Source organism: Pyrus communis, chromosome 14 (genome assembly GCF_041283825.1).
Source record: "Pyrus communis isolate YQ-2024b chromosome 14, ASM4128382v1, whole genome shotgun sequence".
Lineage (NCBI taxonomy): Eukaryota > Viridiplantae > Streptophyta > Magnoliopsida > Rosales > Rosaceae > Pyrus > Pyrus communis.
In genome coordinates this window covers 6593807-6612623 of record NC_142578.1, presented here as the reverse complement: position 1 = coordinate 6612623, position 18817 = coordinate 6593807, and the positions used below count along the sequence as shown (strand labels likewise).

Genomic DNA, 18817 nt, shown 5'->3' with positions numbered 1-18817 from the left:
GTAGACTTTCTGCTCCGGGGCAAGGACTAACGTTGGGACGAGACGAGGTTCATGAAACGTTGACGTTTCCGTGCGGAGAAAGCTTTGGACAATGAGTTGTTAAGACTAAATAATTAAGATTTATTTATCCAACCACACCCACCTACTTGGAAGAGAGAAGTCAAGTCACAATTATGCCTTGTGTTGGATTTCTGTGGTTGATTGATAAAACTAAAGTCAATTAACAATTCACAATTGTTTTTAATTCATTAAGATATATTTTTAATCGAGCTTAATTAGTCAAGTTTACCAGGCAGTCATGTATTGTTTTGGATGCAATTCATAGATCAAAGTAAAACTAATAGGGGGCGATTGTTGCGTCAGACTATCTCGGACTAGATTAGCTTCAAGGACTAAGCTGGACTAACTTAGACTAGACTAAACTGGACTAACTTAGTGAAACGTTTGGTGCAGTATTGGACTAAACAGCTGGATAATAACAAATTCTAATATTATATTATTTAATATATAAATTATTAATATTTGATTATGATCTTATCTTTTTCTCCATCTTTTCCTACCATTTCCGTCCCACTCTCTTCCTCTTCTCTCAGTTCTTCGTCCCACCCTCACCCTTTTTTTTTCCTCTTAGACCTCTCAATTCATGTCTCTTTCTCATTCCTGGTCAAACTCCTTATCGATTCCAGTCTCTATTTCTCTGTCCTCCCTTCCTTTCTAGCTATGCGTTGTTCGAACGGAACCTCACGGCTCCAATTTTTCCGACGAGTTGTAGGTTTCCCGATGTGTTTTCCAGCCAACCTTCGTTAAATTGGATGAAGTTAGCACCGCCAAAAAATTCATCACCATCCCTGGACCGAGATCTTAACTTTGCATGCTCGAATCTGTCATGGATTTGAAGAAGCCCAAACAGGCCGAGACTTCCAGGCCATTTTCCGGCCACATTCGACCACATTTTGGCCTTGATTCAGGTAGAATCGTAATCTTGTCACTCCCAGCTTCAATTTTGTATATTTTATATGAAAGTTGGTTGTGAAATGGATCTGAAAGAGAGTTGGAAAGTTAATGATTGATCTAGGTGACCGGAGATGACGAGGAGTCTGTCGGGAGTGGTCGTTGAGCATGACGAGGACGAGAAAGAAAGGATAGTCTTAGCTAGTCCCATGGTTATTGGGGGTCTCGCTAAGACCTCTTAGTGAAGGGTTTTGTCCATGCTAGTCCCCTTTAGTCTCATTAATGTTAGTCCCAGCATGGAACAAACACGGTATTGGACTAATAGCTAGTCCAGTCCAGTCCAGTCTAACTTAGTGAGGGCAAACAAACGCCCCCATATTGTAATATTTTTCAATTAATGGTTCTGAGTTGTTTTCGTACATTTAGACATAGCGACGGATCCAAAATTTTGATTTCGGAGTCTAAATGTAAAAGGTTATAAAAAAATGGATGAAAATAACATTGAGAAATTAAACAATAACACTCGTCATTCATAAATCATGGTAAAGCACAAGCAACTTTGACGAGAGAGATTTACCTACTCCCATACATCATCTTATCATTTCAAACTAATAACGCAGTGTCATTTAGAGAAATAAACATAATGTTATTTGTTTATAATGCCACGTGGACGTATTAAGAGATAATTTAAATCCGTCTCAACTACAAGGGGTGGATTAGTCCAACGGTTAGTTACTTTCTCTTCAACCACTGCATTCCAAGTTCAAACTCATTGTAAATTAGTATATACGATCGTTTTCCTTAATAAAATTTCCGTTTCTAACTTTGACACTGCCGGAATTATGATACGCTCTATTTGTTCACAAACATCAAATCAAAGTCAATTCAATTCCAGAACTTGGAAACCAACCTCACCAAATCAAACAAGAAAAAGTCGCAAATTAAACCAATGAGCACATAACCAATAAACTTAACTCAATTAGTTCTAATTAATTAAGCAGCTGATTTCTTTTCAATGAGCTTCTCTATCAAATCAGCTGCCTCTTGGACCGTGCTTATGTTCTCAGAACTCTCCTCTTCAACGCTAATATCAAACTCTTCCTCCAAATTCATCACTATCTCCACCTGTAACAAATCATCCAAATTAGTTCTTCGAATAAAGTATCAATATACTGGCGATATTCTCGAAACTTGATAGCGCTATTTGAGAACTTTGCTATGTTAATATGCACATAGAACCGAACATGAATTTGATAAATTTGGATAAGGAAATTGGACATACAGTGTCGAGAGAGTCGGCACCAAGTAATGCAAACTTGGAGTCGGGGGAGACTTCAGACTCCGGAGGCAAAGTCAGCTGCTTCCTCACAATCTCCACAACCTTTTGCACTGTCTCCGGCTTGGCATGTCCGTTTATGTGGTTTTAATATAACTTGTTATTCTCAAATTCGCAAGTAATCTTACCTTGCAACCGATTTTAAATGAGAGAAATAGACACAAATTAATATACAACTGAAGATAATTATCAATTTTTCGAGAGACACAATAACTTGTCAAGTTCGAAAAAACTTACAGTGCAACAAATTTGGAGACGAGAGGTCCTGAAAGATGAGAAGCCACTCTTGGCCCATCCATTAGAAACCAACTTTAAACTTGAACTTGTCCTTGTTACGTACTTTATTAGTTCACAAGCAGATATTGCCTCATGTATTTTCACTTTTCAGCACATTTTATTGGTCTCAAAAACCATCCATTAGGCAAATAATTCAAGAAATAATTCAGCACATTTTATCTGAGAGGTAGTGCGACAACTTAGATGCAAGATTTTCTCTAAAACAAACCCAAAATTTTGAAGAGAATCTAAGTGAACAACAAGCTAAACGTTGACTTGAGTACACAAACTTTGGTGTTAGTAGTACTAGGAGACCAAATGAGACCAAAATTATTGAAGACTTAAATGGGACAAGTTCATCGTCACTGTGGCGTCTCGAGTAGTCAACGTAGACTTGTATTAGTGGTTTGGGACACTATAGTGATAGTGAAGACGTTCTATGAAAGTCTCCCTCAAAATTAATAGCAAGAAAGGTGAAACTAAGCGAAACCCTGGTACCTGGCTAGTCTTGATTGGTTGGTTTTGAAAGGTTTGGAACCTGCAGAGAGAAGTTGCTGAAGCAGAGGCCATTGGAGCTCACAAAAGCGAAACACAAAAACTTGGTTACTTGAAACAGAGATATGGTGAAAGTGAGCTAAATTATCCTATTGGAACAGAGCCCTATCTACTACTTACGTGGCAGATACCCGGACATCATGGTGGGTTCCCAAAAGCCAGATACTAGTTGCCACATGGGACAAATTAACGGAATTGGATACTCTTCCGGCCTCGGGATCCTCCTAACCCATTAACACGGGTTGTTGGATTTTGATCTAACAGCTACAATTATTATAACTTTTAGAGAGGCTCCCCTGTTTGTAGTTATTGAATCAAAATCCAACGGCTCGTATTATTGGATTAGGAGGATTCCAAGGATTTGCCTCGGAGAGGATCCAATTCCCAAATTAACGACTAGGCATCCAACACTAGTTAATCCATTTAGTTCTTTTTTATTTTACTTATTTTATTTTTATTTTTATAGCAAAAATCCTTTTAGTTTAAGGCTTATTATATTAATATCCCACAAATTGTTGAATAAACCTCACATACTAAATACACCTCACATTTGTTTTTTCAATTAAAAATGATCTTAATATACCCTATGTACTTTCCCATAATACCCTCACACCCCACGTTCTCAATATACACCTTACATTTTTACGTACAACCCATATTTTCTATACACCTCACATTTCTCAAATCTTATAAAGCTTTTAATTTGGACAAAAAATGCCGACTGAAATTTTGACAAAAGATGCCGACCAAAGAGGAAAATATCATGCTACGGTGATAGAGCGGGCCCGGGAAGTGATCCATCTCAGGCCAGGATGTGACACACACACACAAAATTAATTATTAAAAAAACATTGTTAAAATGATGAAAATGCTCATACCTTATATGATGCATTGAAATTAATATATTATAATATAATATAATACAAAGCGAATTAGGATTGCAATCTACTTGTGCCATAAAAAATTGCTATCGCCAAATTGTAGGATAATCATTACTTATTAAAAAAAATGTTATTTTAGCATATTTTTCATATTACATTTGTATTATTTCTCTAATAGAGGGAGTAGGATTATATCCCCTCTTTTTTTCCCTCCCATTCATTCCCCTCCTATTTGAACGGTTACGATTAAGTCACTTCAACATCTTATATTAATTTTTTATAGCAAAAGAAAGACAAAATAAAAGAATGTGAGAGAAGGGGATGGAAGAGGATGAAAAGATGAGGAGAGATAATCCTAATCCCTAATAGAGATGAAACATGCATGTGTTGGTGGGCCTTACTACTATTATGGATGTGATACAAATGTTGTATGAAAAGAGTACATTTTTGCTCTTCATCCTTAACTGATTGTAATGTTCACCACCGTCTTTATCATTATTAGATGAGTTTAAATTTTAAAATATGTGTCTATCTATTACACATATCTCAAAATTTAAAATTATCTAATAAAAATAAATAAGATAATGAACATCGTTATTACTAGGGGTTGATGAATAAAAATACTCTTATTCTTCCCATTTTTTTGGGTCAAAAGGAAGAAGATTCTTTCATCTTTCTAGGTCTGACTAACTTTTGATCATGTGGAAGAAACGAAACTTGTTACGTCCTTGCTTACCGTGAACGCTGCCTTCTTGAAGGTCTATAACCAATAATTTGAGTCTCAGACAAGGCCTTCAAATTTGATTAGGTCAACTTGGTTCTCCCGTAAATCACAAGTCCGGCCACAAGGTGTTGTAAATTGCGCCCCACGCACACGTTTTTCGACGTGTATTTCCACCAATGTTTTAAACCTGTCTCTCCAATTTCCTCTCTCATTTCTCAGACAGCTCAAAAATGGCAGATTCTCTCAGCAACGCTCATCGCCACTCTCTCGTCCCAAGCTTCTTGTACTCTTCTTCTTCTTCTTCTTCAATGCGGACAAGTACTGATGCATCGCCGCCCTCGGTTTCATCATCGTTGGCGGTGGCTTTGTTGTCGAAAAGGGTTGTGGTTCCGGCGCCTAAAGAGAAGTTGGAGATGTACTCGCCGGCGTACTACGCGGCGTGCGGAGTAGCAGGGATGTTGAGCACCGGATTCAATCACACGGCCGTCACGCCTATCGATGTCATCAAGTGTAATATGCAGGTGATCAGCTTCTTCGCTTCTTTCTTTTTTTTCTTTTGGTTTTTGAAAATATGAGCAAGCATCCAATTTTGTAGTGTTCATTTATCGATTCTATGTGGTATTCAACACCAACTCAATTTGCATTTGGTTTTGGAATTCATGAGTTTCGTTAACAATTTGTTTGTTGTTTAACAAGTTTGGGAGTAAATAGTAAGCAAAATTTTGTTGTTCATGTAACTTGATGGTCATTAATTATGATTCACGAATAAACAAGGTTTAAAATGCTTCTAAAAATAAACAAAATAAAATATTATATAACAGTTAAGAGCATTTCCAAATGATATGTCAAATTCTAAGTGGAAATGTCATTGTGCATATGTGACATTAAAATCCTTCCGATCAGTTTTATTTGCTGACTAGATTTGAAGTTTTGTGATTAGGAGTCAAATTTGAAATCAATTTCAAATATATTTTTAATTAATTTTAATTGTGGACCCCTTATTCCACTTGCATTTCAATCATAAAAATTTTATTTTAACAGTTTTTTTTAATAAATACAACCATTTAAACCCCTTGTATTAATAAGAAAATAGCTTATGACAATTCGTTTCGAGAACAAAATTCAACATAAAACTTTAGATTGCCACATCAGCCATCAATTGTAATTTGACTGTTTTAATTTGACATTTCCTTTAAAGATGATGTAATGCTCTAAAAATATTAAACTTAATTTTGAAATACCTTTCTAACTTCGATGAAATGTAATATTTTCTATTAACATTAGCTATCGTCCCCCACAATTAAGTAGTTAACGTTAATTGTAACATCACCTAGTCTGATCAACTCTACATTTACACATCAAAGTGCCCCATTTCATATCTTTGCAAAGAGAAATGCTATTCAGACCCTCTCAACACATGTGCAAGCAGCTCACACTTAACCAACATCTCTGATATTTCTTCTTTATCGTGCTACAATGAAACTAACTGCAACATAAATTTTAAGACAAAAACTACAAGCGTCGGCAAGTCCCACTCAAACTTCTTTTTATAGAGAGTTTGAATGGCAATCTGCAAACGGACATTGCGGCGTTACTCGTGTTGATTCTAAGCTTACTGAAGTTATCATGCTTCTAAACCCTAAACCCTTCTTCAGATTGACCCAATCAAGTACAATAGCATCACATCCGGATTCAGAGTTATGCTCAAGGAGCAGGGCATAAGAGGTTTCTTCAAAGGTTGGGCACCAACTTTTGTTGGTTACAGTGCCCAGGGAGCCGGCAAGTACGGATTCTACGAGTTCTTCAAGAAGTACTACTCAGACATTGCTGGCCCTGAGTACGCAGCCAAGTACAAAACATTGATCTACCTTGCAGGTTCTGCATCAGCTGAAGTCATTGCCGCTGTTGCCCTCTGTCCTATGGAAGCCGTCAAAGTTCGTGTCCAAACTCAGCCCGGTTTTGCCAGAGGCTTGGCTGATGGCTTTACAAAGATCATCAAATATGAAGGCGCTCTTGGGTATGAACTGAAATCGAAATACTTGATGGAGGAATATTGTGTGTGAAAAGTTTTGATATGGTGTTGCTAATGAGTTTTCATTATGTTGTAGGTTGTATAAAGGGATGGTTCCGCTTTGGGGACGTCAAGTTCCTTGTGAGTTGAAGCCTTTCCGTCTATTTTTATTCTGATTCATGACTTCTCCTGCGTTTACTAATACGTATATAAAAATGTTCATGATCTCTACAGATACTATGATGAAATTTGCATCTTTCGAGACTACTATCGAGCTCATGTACAAGCATGTAATCTCAACACCCAAAGAGCAATGCAGCATACCTTTGCAGCTGGGTGCGAGCTTTGCTAGTGGGTATATTGCTGGTGTGTTCTGTGCTGTTGTCTCACACCCAGCTGACAACTTGGTCTCCTTCCTTAACAATACAAAGGGAGCAACCGTTGGCGATGTGTTTGTTCGTGTATTCTTGGCTTCCTCTGCGTTTACTAACACGTACGTAATAGTTAGTTTTTAATTTCATTGTGATTGATGTCTTGCAGGCCGTGAAGAATCTGGGACTATTAGGTCTTTTCACCCGAGGGCTTCCTCTGCGTATCGTCATGGTCGGAACCCTAACCGGAGGTCAATGGGTTCTCTATGATGCTTTCAAAGTTCTTTTAGGGCTGTAAGTTTTTGCTCTATTCGTCAACTTTCGTTTCGTTCTTCCAAAAATGCTCTGTTTTTTGGCTAATGAAATGTCACAATGTGTGGTCAATTGAATTTTTCAGGCCGACTACTGGTGGTCCCGTCGCCGCCGAGGTTGCCAAGGCTTGAATCCATACCGGATAGCTGACAACCCCGTTTCTTAGCTCTGGGAAGTTTTTCAAAGTGATGAGTTGATTCAATTTAGGGTGTCATTGATCCTGCATTACTGTTTTCTACACGATCGTATTCTGTACAGTAATTTTGTATGTATAATTCATGTTATACTGCTCGATTTGATAAAAAGGGAGATTTCTGGGGGTCAATTTCCCCATGGATGAACATGTAACATAGAAATAAAAAATTACCTTGAATTGAGGCAACATCCTGGTATTCAATAACTGTTTAATCGTCTACGGTCAGATGAATGAACTGCCAAGAGCTCATATGAGAAGAGAACAAAAGGAAATAAATGATTCCCACATTTGTTCTCACATGTGTTCATGTTTGCGAATTGTCACGATTTAGGCTAAGAGGATATATGGTATCAAACACAACTCTTATGATGTTTTGAACGTATTTAAAAATAGAGAAAATAATATTTAATAAACAACTGATTAAAGCACATTATTGCTAGGCCATTGTGAGGCTAAACCCACCCCCTTCCCCTTAGTGTAGATAATATTGTTTTTAAAAAAATAAAAAATAAAAACAATCATTTGACAACTAATTTAATCACATTATTATCCGCGTGCGAAATACCTTTTTTATATTAGGCATTGCACGCCTCTTAAGATATTTTGAACCCGTTTAAAAATAGAGAAACTGAATCACATTATTACTAGCCTATTGTGAGGTGCTAATTAAAAAAAAAAAGACACACACACACACACACACTGTGACATCCCACATCGCCCAGGGGAGTGATCTTTAAATGTATATTCTCATCCCTACCTAGCACGAGGCCTTTTGGGAGTTCACTGGATTCGGGTTCCGTAGGAACTCCGAAGTTAAGCGAGAAAGAGGCTAGAGCAATCCCATGATGGGTGACCCACTGGGAAGTTGCTCGTGAGTTCCCAAAAACAAAACCGTGAGGGAATGGTAAGCCCAAAGCGGACAATATCATGCTACGGTGGTGGAGCGGGCCCGGGAAGTGATCCGCTCCGGGCCGGGATGTGACACACACACAAAATTAATTATTAAAAAAACATTGTTAAAATGATGAAAATGCTCATACCTTATATGATGCATTGAAATTAATATATTATAATATAATATAATACAAAGCGAATTAGGATTGCAATCTACTTGTGCCATAAAAAATTGTTATCGCCAAATTGTAGGATAATCATTACTTATTAAAAAAAATGTTATTTTAGCATATTTTTTATATTACATTTGTATTATCTCTCTAATAGAGGGAGTATGATTATTTCCCCTCTTTTTTTCCCTCCCATTCATTCCCCTCCTATTTGAACGGTCACGATTAAGCCACTTCAACATCTTATATTAATTTTTTATAGCAAAAGAAAGACAAAATAAAAGAATGTGAGAGGAAGGGATGGAAGGTGATGAAAAGATGAGGACAGATAATCCTAATCCCTAATAGAGATGAAACATGCATGTGTTGGTGGGCCTTACTACTATTATGGATGTGATACAAATGTTGTATGAAAAGAGTACATTTTTGCTCTTCATTCTTAACTGATTGTAATGCTCACCACCGTCTTTATCATTATTAGATGAGTTTAAATTTTAAAATATGTGTCTATCTATTACACATATCTCAAAATTTAAAATTATCTAATAAAAATAAATAAGATAATGAACATCATTATTACTAAGGATTGATGAATAAAAATACTCTTATTCTTCCCTTTTTTTTTGGGTCAAAAGGAAGAAGATTCTTTCATCTTTCTAGGTCTGACTATTCTTTTGATCATGTGGAAGAAACGAAACTTGTTACGTCCTTGCTTACCGTGAGCGCTGCCTTCTTGAAGGTCTATAACCAATAATTTGAGTCTCAGACAAGGCCTTCAAATTTGATTACGTCAACTTGGTTCTCCCGTAAATCACAAGTCCGGCCACAAGGTGTTATAAATTGCGCCACACGCACACGTTTTTCGACGTATTTCCACCAACGTTTTAAACCTGTCTCTCCAATTTCCTCTCTCATTTCTCAGACAGCTCAAAAATGGCACATTCTCTCAGCAACGCTCATCGCCACTCTCTCGTCCCAAGCTTCTTGTACTCTTCTTCTTCTTCTTCTTCAATGCGGACAAGTACTGATGCATCGCCGCCCTCGGTTTCATCATCGTCGGCGGTGGCTTTGTTGTCGAAAAGGGTTGTGGTTCCGGCGCCTAAAGAGAAGTTGGAGATGTACTCCCCGGCGTTCTACGCGGCGTGCGGAGTAGCAGGGATGTTGAGCACCGGATTCACTCACACGGCCGTCACGCCTATCGATGTCATCAAGTGTAATATGCAGGTGATCAGCTTCCGCTTCTTTTTTTTCCTTTTGGTTTTTGAAAATATGAGCAAGCATCCAATTTTGTAGTGTTCATTTATCGATTCTATGCGTTATTCAACACCAACTCAATTTTCATTTGGTTTTGGAATTCATGAGTTTCGTTAACAATTTGTTTGTTGTTTAACAAGTTTGGGAGTAAATAGTAAGCAAAATTTTGTTGTTCATGTAACTTGATAGTCATTAATTATGATTCATGAATAAACAAGGTTTAAAATGCATGTAAAAAGTAAACAAAATAAAATATTATATAACAGTTAAGAGCATTTCCAAATGATATTTCAAATTCTAGGTGGAAATGTCACTGTGCATATGTGACATTAAAATCCTTCCGATCAAAGTTTTATTTGCTACTAGATCTGAAGTTTTGTGATTAGGAGTCAAATTTGAAATCAATTTCAAATATATTTTTAATTAATTTTAATTGTGAACCCCTTATTCCACTTGCATTTCAATCATAAAAATTTTATTTTAACAGTTTTTTTTAATAAATACAACCATTTAAACCCCTTGTATTAATAAGAAAATAGCTTCTGACAATTCGTTTCAAGAACAAAATTCAACATAAGACTTTAGATTGCCACGTCAGCTATCAATTGTAATTTGATTGTTTTAATTTGACATTTCCTTTAAAGATGATGTAATGCTCTAAAAATATTAAACTTAATTTTGAAATACCTTTCTAACTTCAATGAAATGTAATATTTTCTATTAACATTAGCTATCGTCCCCCACAATTAAGTAGTTAACGTTAATTGTAACATCACTTAGTCTGACCAACTCTACATTTACACATCAAAGTGCCCCATTTCATATCTTTGCAAAGAGAAATGCTATTCAGACTGTCTCAACACATGTGCAAGCAGCTCACACTTAACCAACATCTCTGATATTTCTTCTTTATCGTGCTACAATGAAACTAACTGCAACATAAATTTTAAGACAAAAACTACAAGCGTCGGCAAGTCCCACTCAAACTTCTTTTTATAGAGAGTTTGAATGGCAATCTGCAAACGGACATTGCGGCGTTACTCGTGTTGATTCTAAGCTTACTGAAGTTATCATGCCTCTAAACCCTAAATCCTTCTTCAGATTGACCCAATTAAGTACAATAGCATCACATCCGGATTCAGAGTTATGCTCAAGGAGCAGGGCATAAGAGGTTTCTTCAAAGGTTGGGCACCAACTTTTGTTGGTTACAGTGCCCAGGGAGCCGGCAAGTTCGGATTCTACGAGTTCTTCAAGAAGTACTACTCAGACATTGCTGGCCCCGAGTACGCAGCCAAGTACAAAACATTGATCTATCTTGCAGGTTCTGCATCAGCTGAAGTCATTGCCGATGTCGCCCTCTGTCCTATGGAAGCCGTCAAAGTTCGTGTCCAAACTCAGCCCGGTTTTGCCAGAGGCTTGGCTGATGGCTTCCCAAAGATCATCAAATCCGAAGGCGCTCTTGGGTATGAACTGAAATCGAAACACTTGATGGAGGAATATTGTGTGTGAAAAGTTTTGACATGGTGTTGCTAATGAGTTTTCATTATGTTGTAGGTTGTATAAAGGGATGGTTCCGCTTTGGGGACGTCAGGTTCCTTGTGAGTTGAAGGCCTTCCGTCTATTTTTATTCTGATTCATAACTTCTCCTGCGTTTACTAATACGTATATAAAAATGGTCATGATCTCTACAGATACTATGATGAAATTCGCATCTTTCGAGACTACTATCGAGCTCATGTACAAGCATGTAATCTCAACACCCAAAGAGCAATGCAGCATACCCTTGCAGCTGGGTGTGAGCTTTGCTAGTGGGTATATTGCTGGTGTGTTCTGTGCTGTTGTCTCACACCCAGCTGACAACTTGGTCTCCTTCCTCAACAATGCAAAGGGAGCAACCGTTGGCGATGTGAGTGTTCGTGTATTCTTGGCTTCCTCTGCGTTTACTAACACGTACGTAATAGTTAGTTTTTAATTTTATTGTGATTGATGTCTTGTAGGCCGTGAAGAATCTGGGACTATTAGGTCTTTTCACCCGAGGGCTTCCTCTGCGTATCGTCATGGTCGGAACCCTAACCGGAGGTCAATGGGTTCTCTATGATGCTTTCAAAGTTCTTGTAGGGCTGTAAGTTTCTGCTCTATTCGTCATCTTTCGTTTCGTTCTTCCAAAAATGCTTCGTTTTTTGGCTAAAGAAATGTGACAATGTGTGGTCAATTGCATTTTTCAGGCCGACTACTGGTGGTCCCGTTGCTGCCGAGGTTGCCAAGGCTTGAATCCATACCGGATAGCTGACAACCCCGTGTCTCAGCTCTGGGAAGTATTTCAAAGTGATGAGTTGATTCAATTTAGGGTGTCATTGATCCTGCATTACTGTTTTCTACACGACCGTATTCTATACAGTAATTTTGTCTGTATAATTCACATTATACTGCTCGATTTGATACAAAGGGAGATTTCTGGGGTCAATTTCCCCATGGATGAACATGTAACATAGAAATAAAAAATTACCTTGAATTGAGGCAACATCCCGGTATTCAATAACTGTTTAATCGTCTACGGTCAGAGAATGAACTGCCAAGAGCTCATATGAGAAGGGAACAAAAGGAAATAAACGATTCCCACATTTTCCTATTACAAGATATCGAAAATTTGTTCTCACATGTGTTCATGTTTGCGAATTATCACGATTTAGGCTAAGAGGATATATGGTATCAAACACAACTCTTGCGAAAATATGCCGAACTTCCGGCTGGGCTCCATGAGCTACTGACTCGTAATCAATCTTGCTGCCCTGCTTCGGGATGAATCCCCTCTCTGCGCCAAACGTTATGCAGCTAAAAATCCAGCACTCTCAAAGATAACCCCCACGGGATAAGTACCTGCGATTTGAGATTAAATCAAATAAGGCGTGCCCTTTGCAGTTTCTCAGTAAATGAGAAGAAGAGTTACTATATCAGCATGCAACTTCATCAGGATAAGAAAAATAAAAGGAAGCCCTCAACAGATCCAAATATGGTGCTTGTGGGTACCCTGCCATTGCCTGAGAGACTATTTGCTCATCAGTCATTATGGAGGGCACGCATAAGAGATGCTGCGAGATTCTTAACTTCATCTCTCAATGCTCGAGGGTTCAAATTCTGACTTTCTAATAATTCGTGAAAGCCAACATCATGTACTTTAGTGACTCTCTTGTCTATGCTTACTGCTTCTAACATATCTCCACCATTGTGAATTGCAAGGCTAAGTGCAGCAACCACCAATGGATCCCGAGGTTGTTCGGATAGTGCACTGTGGAATGCTAGGATCGCAACCCTGGAAGTGTAAACCTGTGTTGAGTCTCATTTGGTCCAAATTGTAATGAGCTTGAAAGAATATCCTAAAATGTCTAATATACAAGAGAATATGCAATTTAATATGCTTAGACCACTCAGACCCAAAAGAAAAAGAAGCAAACAAATTACGAAGAACTAGGATGAAACGGCAAGAATAAGGCTCCATAGATCTAATTTCAAGCAGAGCTCATACCGTGCAAGTATACACGATTAAACGATTTCACTGTTTTATCTTTCCAATTTCCTGCTATTAATGACATATGCAAACAAAATGAGCATTCTGTTTTTGAGAACATCTTACCATAAGCTACTGTGGCATGGCTTGTCAGGCGAAAGAAGTTTATCCAAGTTAGAAAAAAGGGACTACATGCGGAAAGCCAAAGAATTAATGAAATCATGCCCTTCAAGGCAATGCCTCTTCGAACTATAATCACTAATGAATAAGCATGTAACAAGTAACTGAATGATTAAGCAACAATAATTACCAAAAGCATGTTAGTTCTTTTGTCGCGTCTACAAAAACCATGGCGAACAAAATATGCTGCCTGCAAGATGATACCGTATTAGAACTAATTGTACTGTGAGTGGACAAGTAGAAAGTTTATTATGAGACCCGTACCTGGATAGGAAGAAGAAGTTCTAGGAGTCCAAATTTCCATAATAACCTTAACGAAGCTTCAGCAGAACCATACGCTAGCATGTAGTTCATTTCCACGAGAACCCTTCCCTAAAGCATGAAGTAATGAGAAAGTAACTCAAAACTCTACAATAATAAGTGAAATGAAAGTCAAAGAGCTCTTGGAATACCTTATCAAGCCTAAGAATTGAATAAGATAAACTCTTAACAGCATGAGCTGTTTCCTTGGAAATACAAAATCCTAAACGGCAGCAATTCTTTTTGCACGTAGAATGCGAGCTGCAGAAAATGCAGAATCTGATTTTAGCATCTCCACAAACTTGATAAAGTGTTTGCCAAGTGACTGCATTTAGCAATACCCATGTATACATAAACAAAACAAATCAAACTGCAAATACAAACTCACCACAATCCTCTCGAAAAGAAGTACTTGCAGGTATCACGGTTTGGACCTAGGCCCAAAGAAGATGATGTGAGGACAATGTATTTGCCATCTAGGCTAAAACAATTTAAGAAACCACAACTACTAAGAATACAAGCACACTTTAGCTATTCTAATATCTTCAATGCCTTCCATGTAGTCGTACACTCTCCTTGCATAAGGATCAAACATCAACCTGCAAAAGATAAAGGGAAGACTATAAGAAATAAAATGAAGGAAGAGTTTTACGTACCAACTTTCAAGTAAAAAGGATTTTATAAGCAACCCATTAATTGTAAAGTCACGCTGCGAACAATTCCTCCAATGCATATAATCCTTGTCGTCACAGTGATTTGGTTTCCCGAAATCACTACTTAAGTTTCTGCCAGACTTTCGTGCGGAGATGCTAAAACTTGAGACCTGATATGAGTGCAAAATTAACATGACATTAGAACAACGTGCATAGATGAGTGTGTTGTGCCCGTGTGCTAATGTACAAGGAACTTCGTGGTATTTGAGTACGAAATTATAGCACTCCCAATGCATTAGATTAATAGTTCATTATTAGTTGAAAAATAGCTTAGAATTACAACAAAAACAAACCTCAATAACTCTATCACCAATGTGCACATGACATATAGGAAACCGCTTGCCAACTATTTCACACCAAGAAAATGTTCTTGTCACCTGAAAATATCATTTGCAGATACTACAAGGCTACAAGCTGGAAACAACTTACGATATCGACAACTAGATAACATTAAAGTAAAAAATTCAGAGCAAAACCTCCTTCAGTTCAGCTGAAGTTATTATGTCCAATTCCTTTGGCGTACGGTTTAATATAAGATCCCTTACACAACCTCCTAAAAGGTATACCTCATATCCTACAATAGAATAAGAACCACATTAATAATACAAAGTTACAAACCAAATTCAAACTAGATCACCATCAAAACGTTATATTAACACGCACCCTTTCGCTTTAGCCCATTAAGAACTTTTCGGGTTGGCTTGTCGATCATTGAAGTAGTAATCCCAAGTTCTTTGGAATTCAGTTTCTTCCACACCGGCATCTTTACATTTTCTACACCCCCAAAAAATTCAAAGCAAAAGTTAGAATAAATAAATTAAAAAAAAAGAACCATTTATAGGCTCCAAACCACGAAACCCAAATCACAGGCATGAAAATTAATCGAAGAATCGAAACTCGCTCCTTCCATTGGCAGAATTACTGCTTTTGTTGTCCTTAAACAGGCCCTCCGGTTCATCAAGAGCTTCCATGGCGGCGACTAAGTTCAATTGCACCCGAAATTGATTGAAACGAAAGGCTCATAAAGCAACTCACATATCTATACATGTGTATATATATATATATATATTTGACAGATGCAGGTGTGAAATCACCTTGTTGATGCAGTGAAACGGAGGAGTACGTAGGCAGAAATGGGGCCGGCAAGCGATTCCAAAGCTCGAAACCACCATTATCCGAGTTGATTCATTCACCGAGTGGGGTTCTAGGGATTTGGATTGCGGAGCTTAAAGGGTTTTAGAAAACAGGGACAGAAGTCAGAGACCCTCACTGGAAATGTTTTAGCCACAGTTGGATTAGCTTGGGCTACATGTGGACTGTCTTGGGTACGTAAGTTGTAACGGGTTTGGCCCATATTCGTGTTGTAGCAAGGAGGGCTCATGTTGCGCTACTTACTATTACAGTTTAGTAGTATTCTTATTGATTTGTAAGTGAGAGATTTTAGAATTAATTCTCATTAAAAGAAAATACGAACCAAATTATCACTCATTGTAAGACTTAATATACTCTTTCACCTAATATTGTAGATAATAACGTACGTATTAAAAACAAAATTGTGTTAAGCTAGTTTCTTCATTTTTTTAATTTGTAAGGCTGGGCACGGTCTGGATTGGATCAGTGTTTCCGCAAAACCGCAACCCAACAAATTACAATATAACATTTTAGTTTGGCTGAGTTTTAACAAATATCTAAAAAGTATATCTAATCATCAGACCACGATGCTAGTACTAACTTGTCCCAATTTTAATTCTTGTTTTTCATTTTTCTAAAGCTTAGTTTAGTTGGACTGGGTTGGTATACATGTCCAACCTAAATTAACCAATTCAATTTTGTGGCAACTATAAACTCAAACGTGGACCCAAATTTAGAGAAGGGGGGTTGCATTGAGCCCTCATCTTAGGAGCCCATGAGCCATTTAAACGCCGATGTTGATGGGGATTTCCGATTAGAGTACTTTGTACATGGACTCGGTCATAAAAATTACACATCCCAGTATATATATATATATATATATATATATATATATATATATATATATATATATATATATATATATATATATATATATATATACGTCGACCTTCTACTTACAAGTAAAGATAAATTATACTAGAACATAATGCTACATGTTGCTAAGTGTGAGTTATGCTCCTAGAAATTTATCCTAGGTCGTTAAAATCGTCAATAATAATAAAATAATGGATGATAAAACTAGCCGTAGCCATCGTTGAATAGGTACCAGTAGTTAATTGATCAATCAAATTGTAGTCTGTAGAAGAAAAGAAAAAAAGGTAGAAAACATGATTGAAAGTTGGAACACGATAAGAAAGAAGAAGAAAATCTAAAAGCCAAAGTAGGTGGAGGGAAAAGATAGGTGTAAACATTGTGATGTTACACAAAAGATAGAAGGGCAAGCAACAACCGCAAACGTGCTTACTCTATTTGGCTACATGCATGCATTGCTTTCACTGCAAAACGTTTATATACGAACATCTTTTTAATTCAACATTTTCAGATCATTTTTTTCTTTAATTATTTATGGGAGAAGTTTGTCAACAGGCCAGAGTCCATCTGTTTATGCGTACACAGTAAACTTCTCTCATGCAATGTCGAATTTATGCATGCAAGCAGAAGAACACTTCAGTTTGAACAACTTGGATCGATCGACGTTGTTGTTTCTTGGAAATAAATTTTGCTTTTACATCCCGCATCATAAAATCGAACTGATCCAAGATATGACGCACAAGTTTATGTGAAAATTCAATCTGCTGTGTCCAAAGAAAATTAATTTGGACTTGACCCTTGAATGACTTTTATATGATTAGGATCTATTTAGATACGGGCGTGCATGGAGATTGCGACATTTGATTGTCATATAAGTAGATCAACTTCTATTAGAGATACGATTTGTAATGTCGGTCGTTAAAAATACAAATTATTTTACTTATGACTTGGACAATAAGTGTTAATGTGGACAAGTGACCAGACCCTCCTAATTAAGTTTCAGTGTACTAATAAATCAGCTTGACAAAATTGCACATGAAATAGCTAGCTTGGCATCCAATTAACTGCGTACTATCTCAACACGTTTGGTAATATTTAGTGGACGAGATTTCAAAGAAGATGACTACAGGTCCTTGATTTGTCCGATACAGTCGGCAGATAGAGTCGTGAACCAACATATATAAGAGCCAGAGAAGATGCATGCCGACACTATATTATAAGTTGATTAGCTATATATATAAGAGCAGAGAAGATGTATTAGACACATAATTGCTAATTATTAGGCTAATCTATCATACGCGTTACTCCAAAGAGCTTGCATTTGGGTTATTAATTAACAACCGCATATCACTACTACAAAAAATATTTTGCGCAAAGTACAATTTCGTCGCGCAAAACCTTGCACGACGAAACTTTGGTCGCTCATGGTTCATCGCGCAAAGCTCGTGAAGATAAGGTTTGCACGACGAAAATTAATATTCGTCGCGCAAAGATTTTTCTTTTTTAATTTTTTTAATTAAAAAAATTTAATTTAATATTTTGAGCGACGAAATATTTTGTCGCGCAAGGTTTTTGACTTTTTGTTTTATTATTTCTCTTATATTAATTTAATTATATTCATTGTTTACGCAACGAAATAGTTGGTTGGGCAAGATTTTTCAAATTTTTATTTTTTTAATTTAGTTTAATTGTATGATTTTATTTTTTAATTACTTTAATTTAAATTGACATATTCAAAATAAAATTACATATGAAAAATATTGATAAAATTATCCTATATATAATATATTCAAAATGTACACATAAATTAAAAAAGTACAATAATAAAATCCTAATATAAGTCTATTATGGTGGTAGTGGCGGGGGATATGTTTTGATAGCGACATAATTACCCCAAAGCCAACCCCAAACTCCACTCCTCACCCTATACTCGACCCCAAACCCCACACCCCACACCCCACACCAAACTCAAAACTAACTCCAAAAACACATATTAATGAAAAAAAAAAATTAAAATTTGGGGAGTATACCTTTTGGCAAGATTGAGAGTAAGTGAGAATGAGAGGGAGGAGTGAGTATGAGAGATTTAGAGGAGATAGTGAGAGAGAGATGAAAGAGTGAGTGTGAGTGAGAGAGAGATAAGAGATTAAGTAAGAGGAGTGAATGTGAGAGAAAGGGTCGGAT

General features: G+C 37.1%; 2 protein-coding genes and 2 pseudogenes across 6 annotated transcripts; 2 read left to right on the top strand and 2 right to left on the bottom strand.

Moving 5' to 3' along the window:
• Window positions 1–1767: 1767 nt before the first annotated feature.
• On the bottom strand, window positions 1768–2582 carry LOC137711953 (acyl carrier protein 1, chloroplastic pseudogene; annotated as a pseudogene). Its single transcript, XR_015955887.1, has 3 exons — window positions 2525–2582; window positions 2234–2367; window positions 1768–2076 (listed from the first exon to the last, which is right to left on the bottom strand). The product of XR_015955887.1 is annotated as an acyl carrier protein 1, chloroplastic pseudogene (transcript).
• A 2146-nt stretch (window positions 2583–4728) lies between these two features.
• Window positions 4729–7817, top strand: LOC148691148 (mitochondrial phosphate carrier protein 2, mitochondrial-like). 2 transcript variants are annotated; one of them, XM_088683808.1, is made up of 6 exons: window positions 4729–5244; window positions 6379–6740; window positions 6832–6875; window positions 6969–7189; window positions 7275–7399; window positions 7503–7817. In XM_088683808.1, exons 1-6 carry the CDS (start codon window positions 4954–4956, stop codon window positions 7546–7548), a joined length of 1089 nt encoding a protein of 362 aa, XP_088539934.1. In that variant the 5' UTR covers window positions 4729–4953; the 3' UTR covers window positions 7549–7817. The 2 variants fall into 2 exon arrangements, with proteins under 2 accessions (XP_088539934.1, XP_088539935.1); XM_088683809.1 differs by having other exon boundaries at window positions 4731–5244; window positions 6969–7183.
• Window positions 7818–9429: 1612 nt separating this feature from the next.
• On the top strand, window positions 9430–12452 carry LOC137713439 (mitochondrial phosphate carrier protein 2, mitochondrial-like). 2 transcript variants are annotated; one of them, XM_088684406.1, is made up of 7 exons: window positions 9430–9507; window positions 9600–9901; window positions 11033–11394; window positions 11486–11529; window positions 11623–11837; window positions 11929–12053; window positions 12157–12452. In XM_088684406.1, the coding sequence occupies exons 2-7, from the start codon at window positions 9611–9613 to the stop codon at window positions 12200–12202; spliced, it is 1083 nt and encodes a 360-aa protein (XP_088540532.1). In that variant the 5' UTR covers window positions 9430–9507; window positions 9600–9610; the 3' UTR covers window positions 12203–12452. The 2 variants fall into 2 exon arrangements, with proteins under 2 accessions (XP_088540532.1, XP_068308834.2); XM_068452733.2 differs by lacking the exon at window positions 9430–9507 and having other exon boundaries at window positions 9528–9901.
• An 81-nt stretch (window positions 12453–12533) lies between these two features.
• LOC137712311 (uncharacterized) lies at window positions 12534–15883 on the bottom strand (annotated as a pseudogene). The gene is made up of 14 exons (XR_015955778.1): window positions 15725–15883; window positions 15531–15625; window positions 15293–15403; window positions 15106–15203; window positions 14923–15006; window positions 14606–14739; window positions 14443–14515; window positions 14305–14350; window positions 14069–14177; window positions 13881–13988; window positions 13747–13806; window positions 13563–13624; window positions 12925–13241; window positions 12534–12808 (listed from the first exon to the last, which is right to left on the bottom strand). The product of XR_015955778.1 is annotated as an uncharacterized LOC137712311 (transcript).
• Between the last annotated feature and the right edge of the window lie 2934 nt (window positions 15884–18817).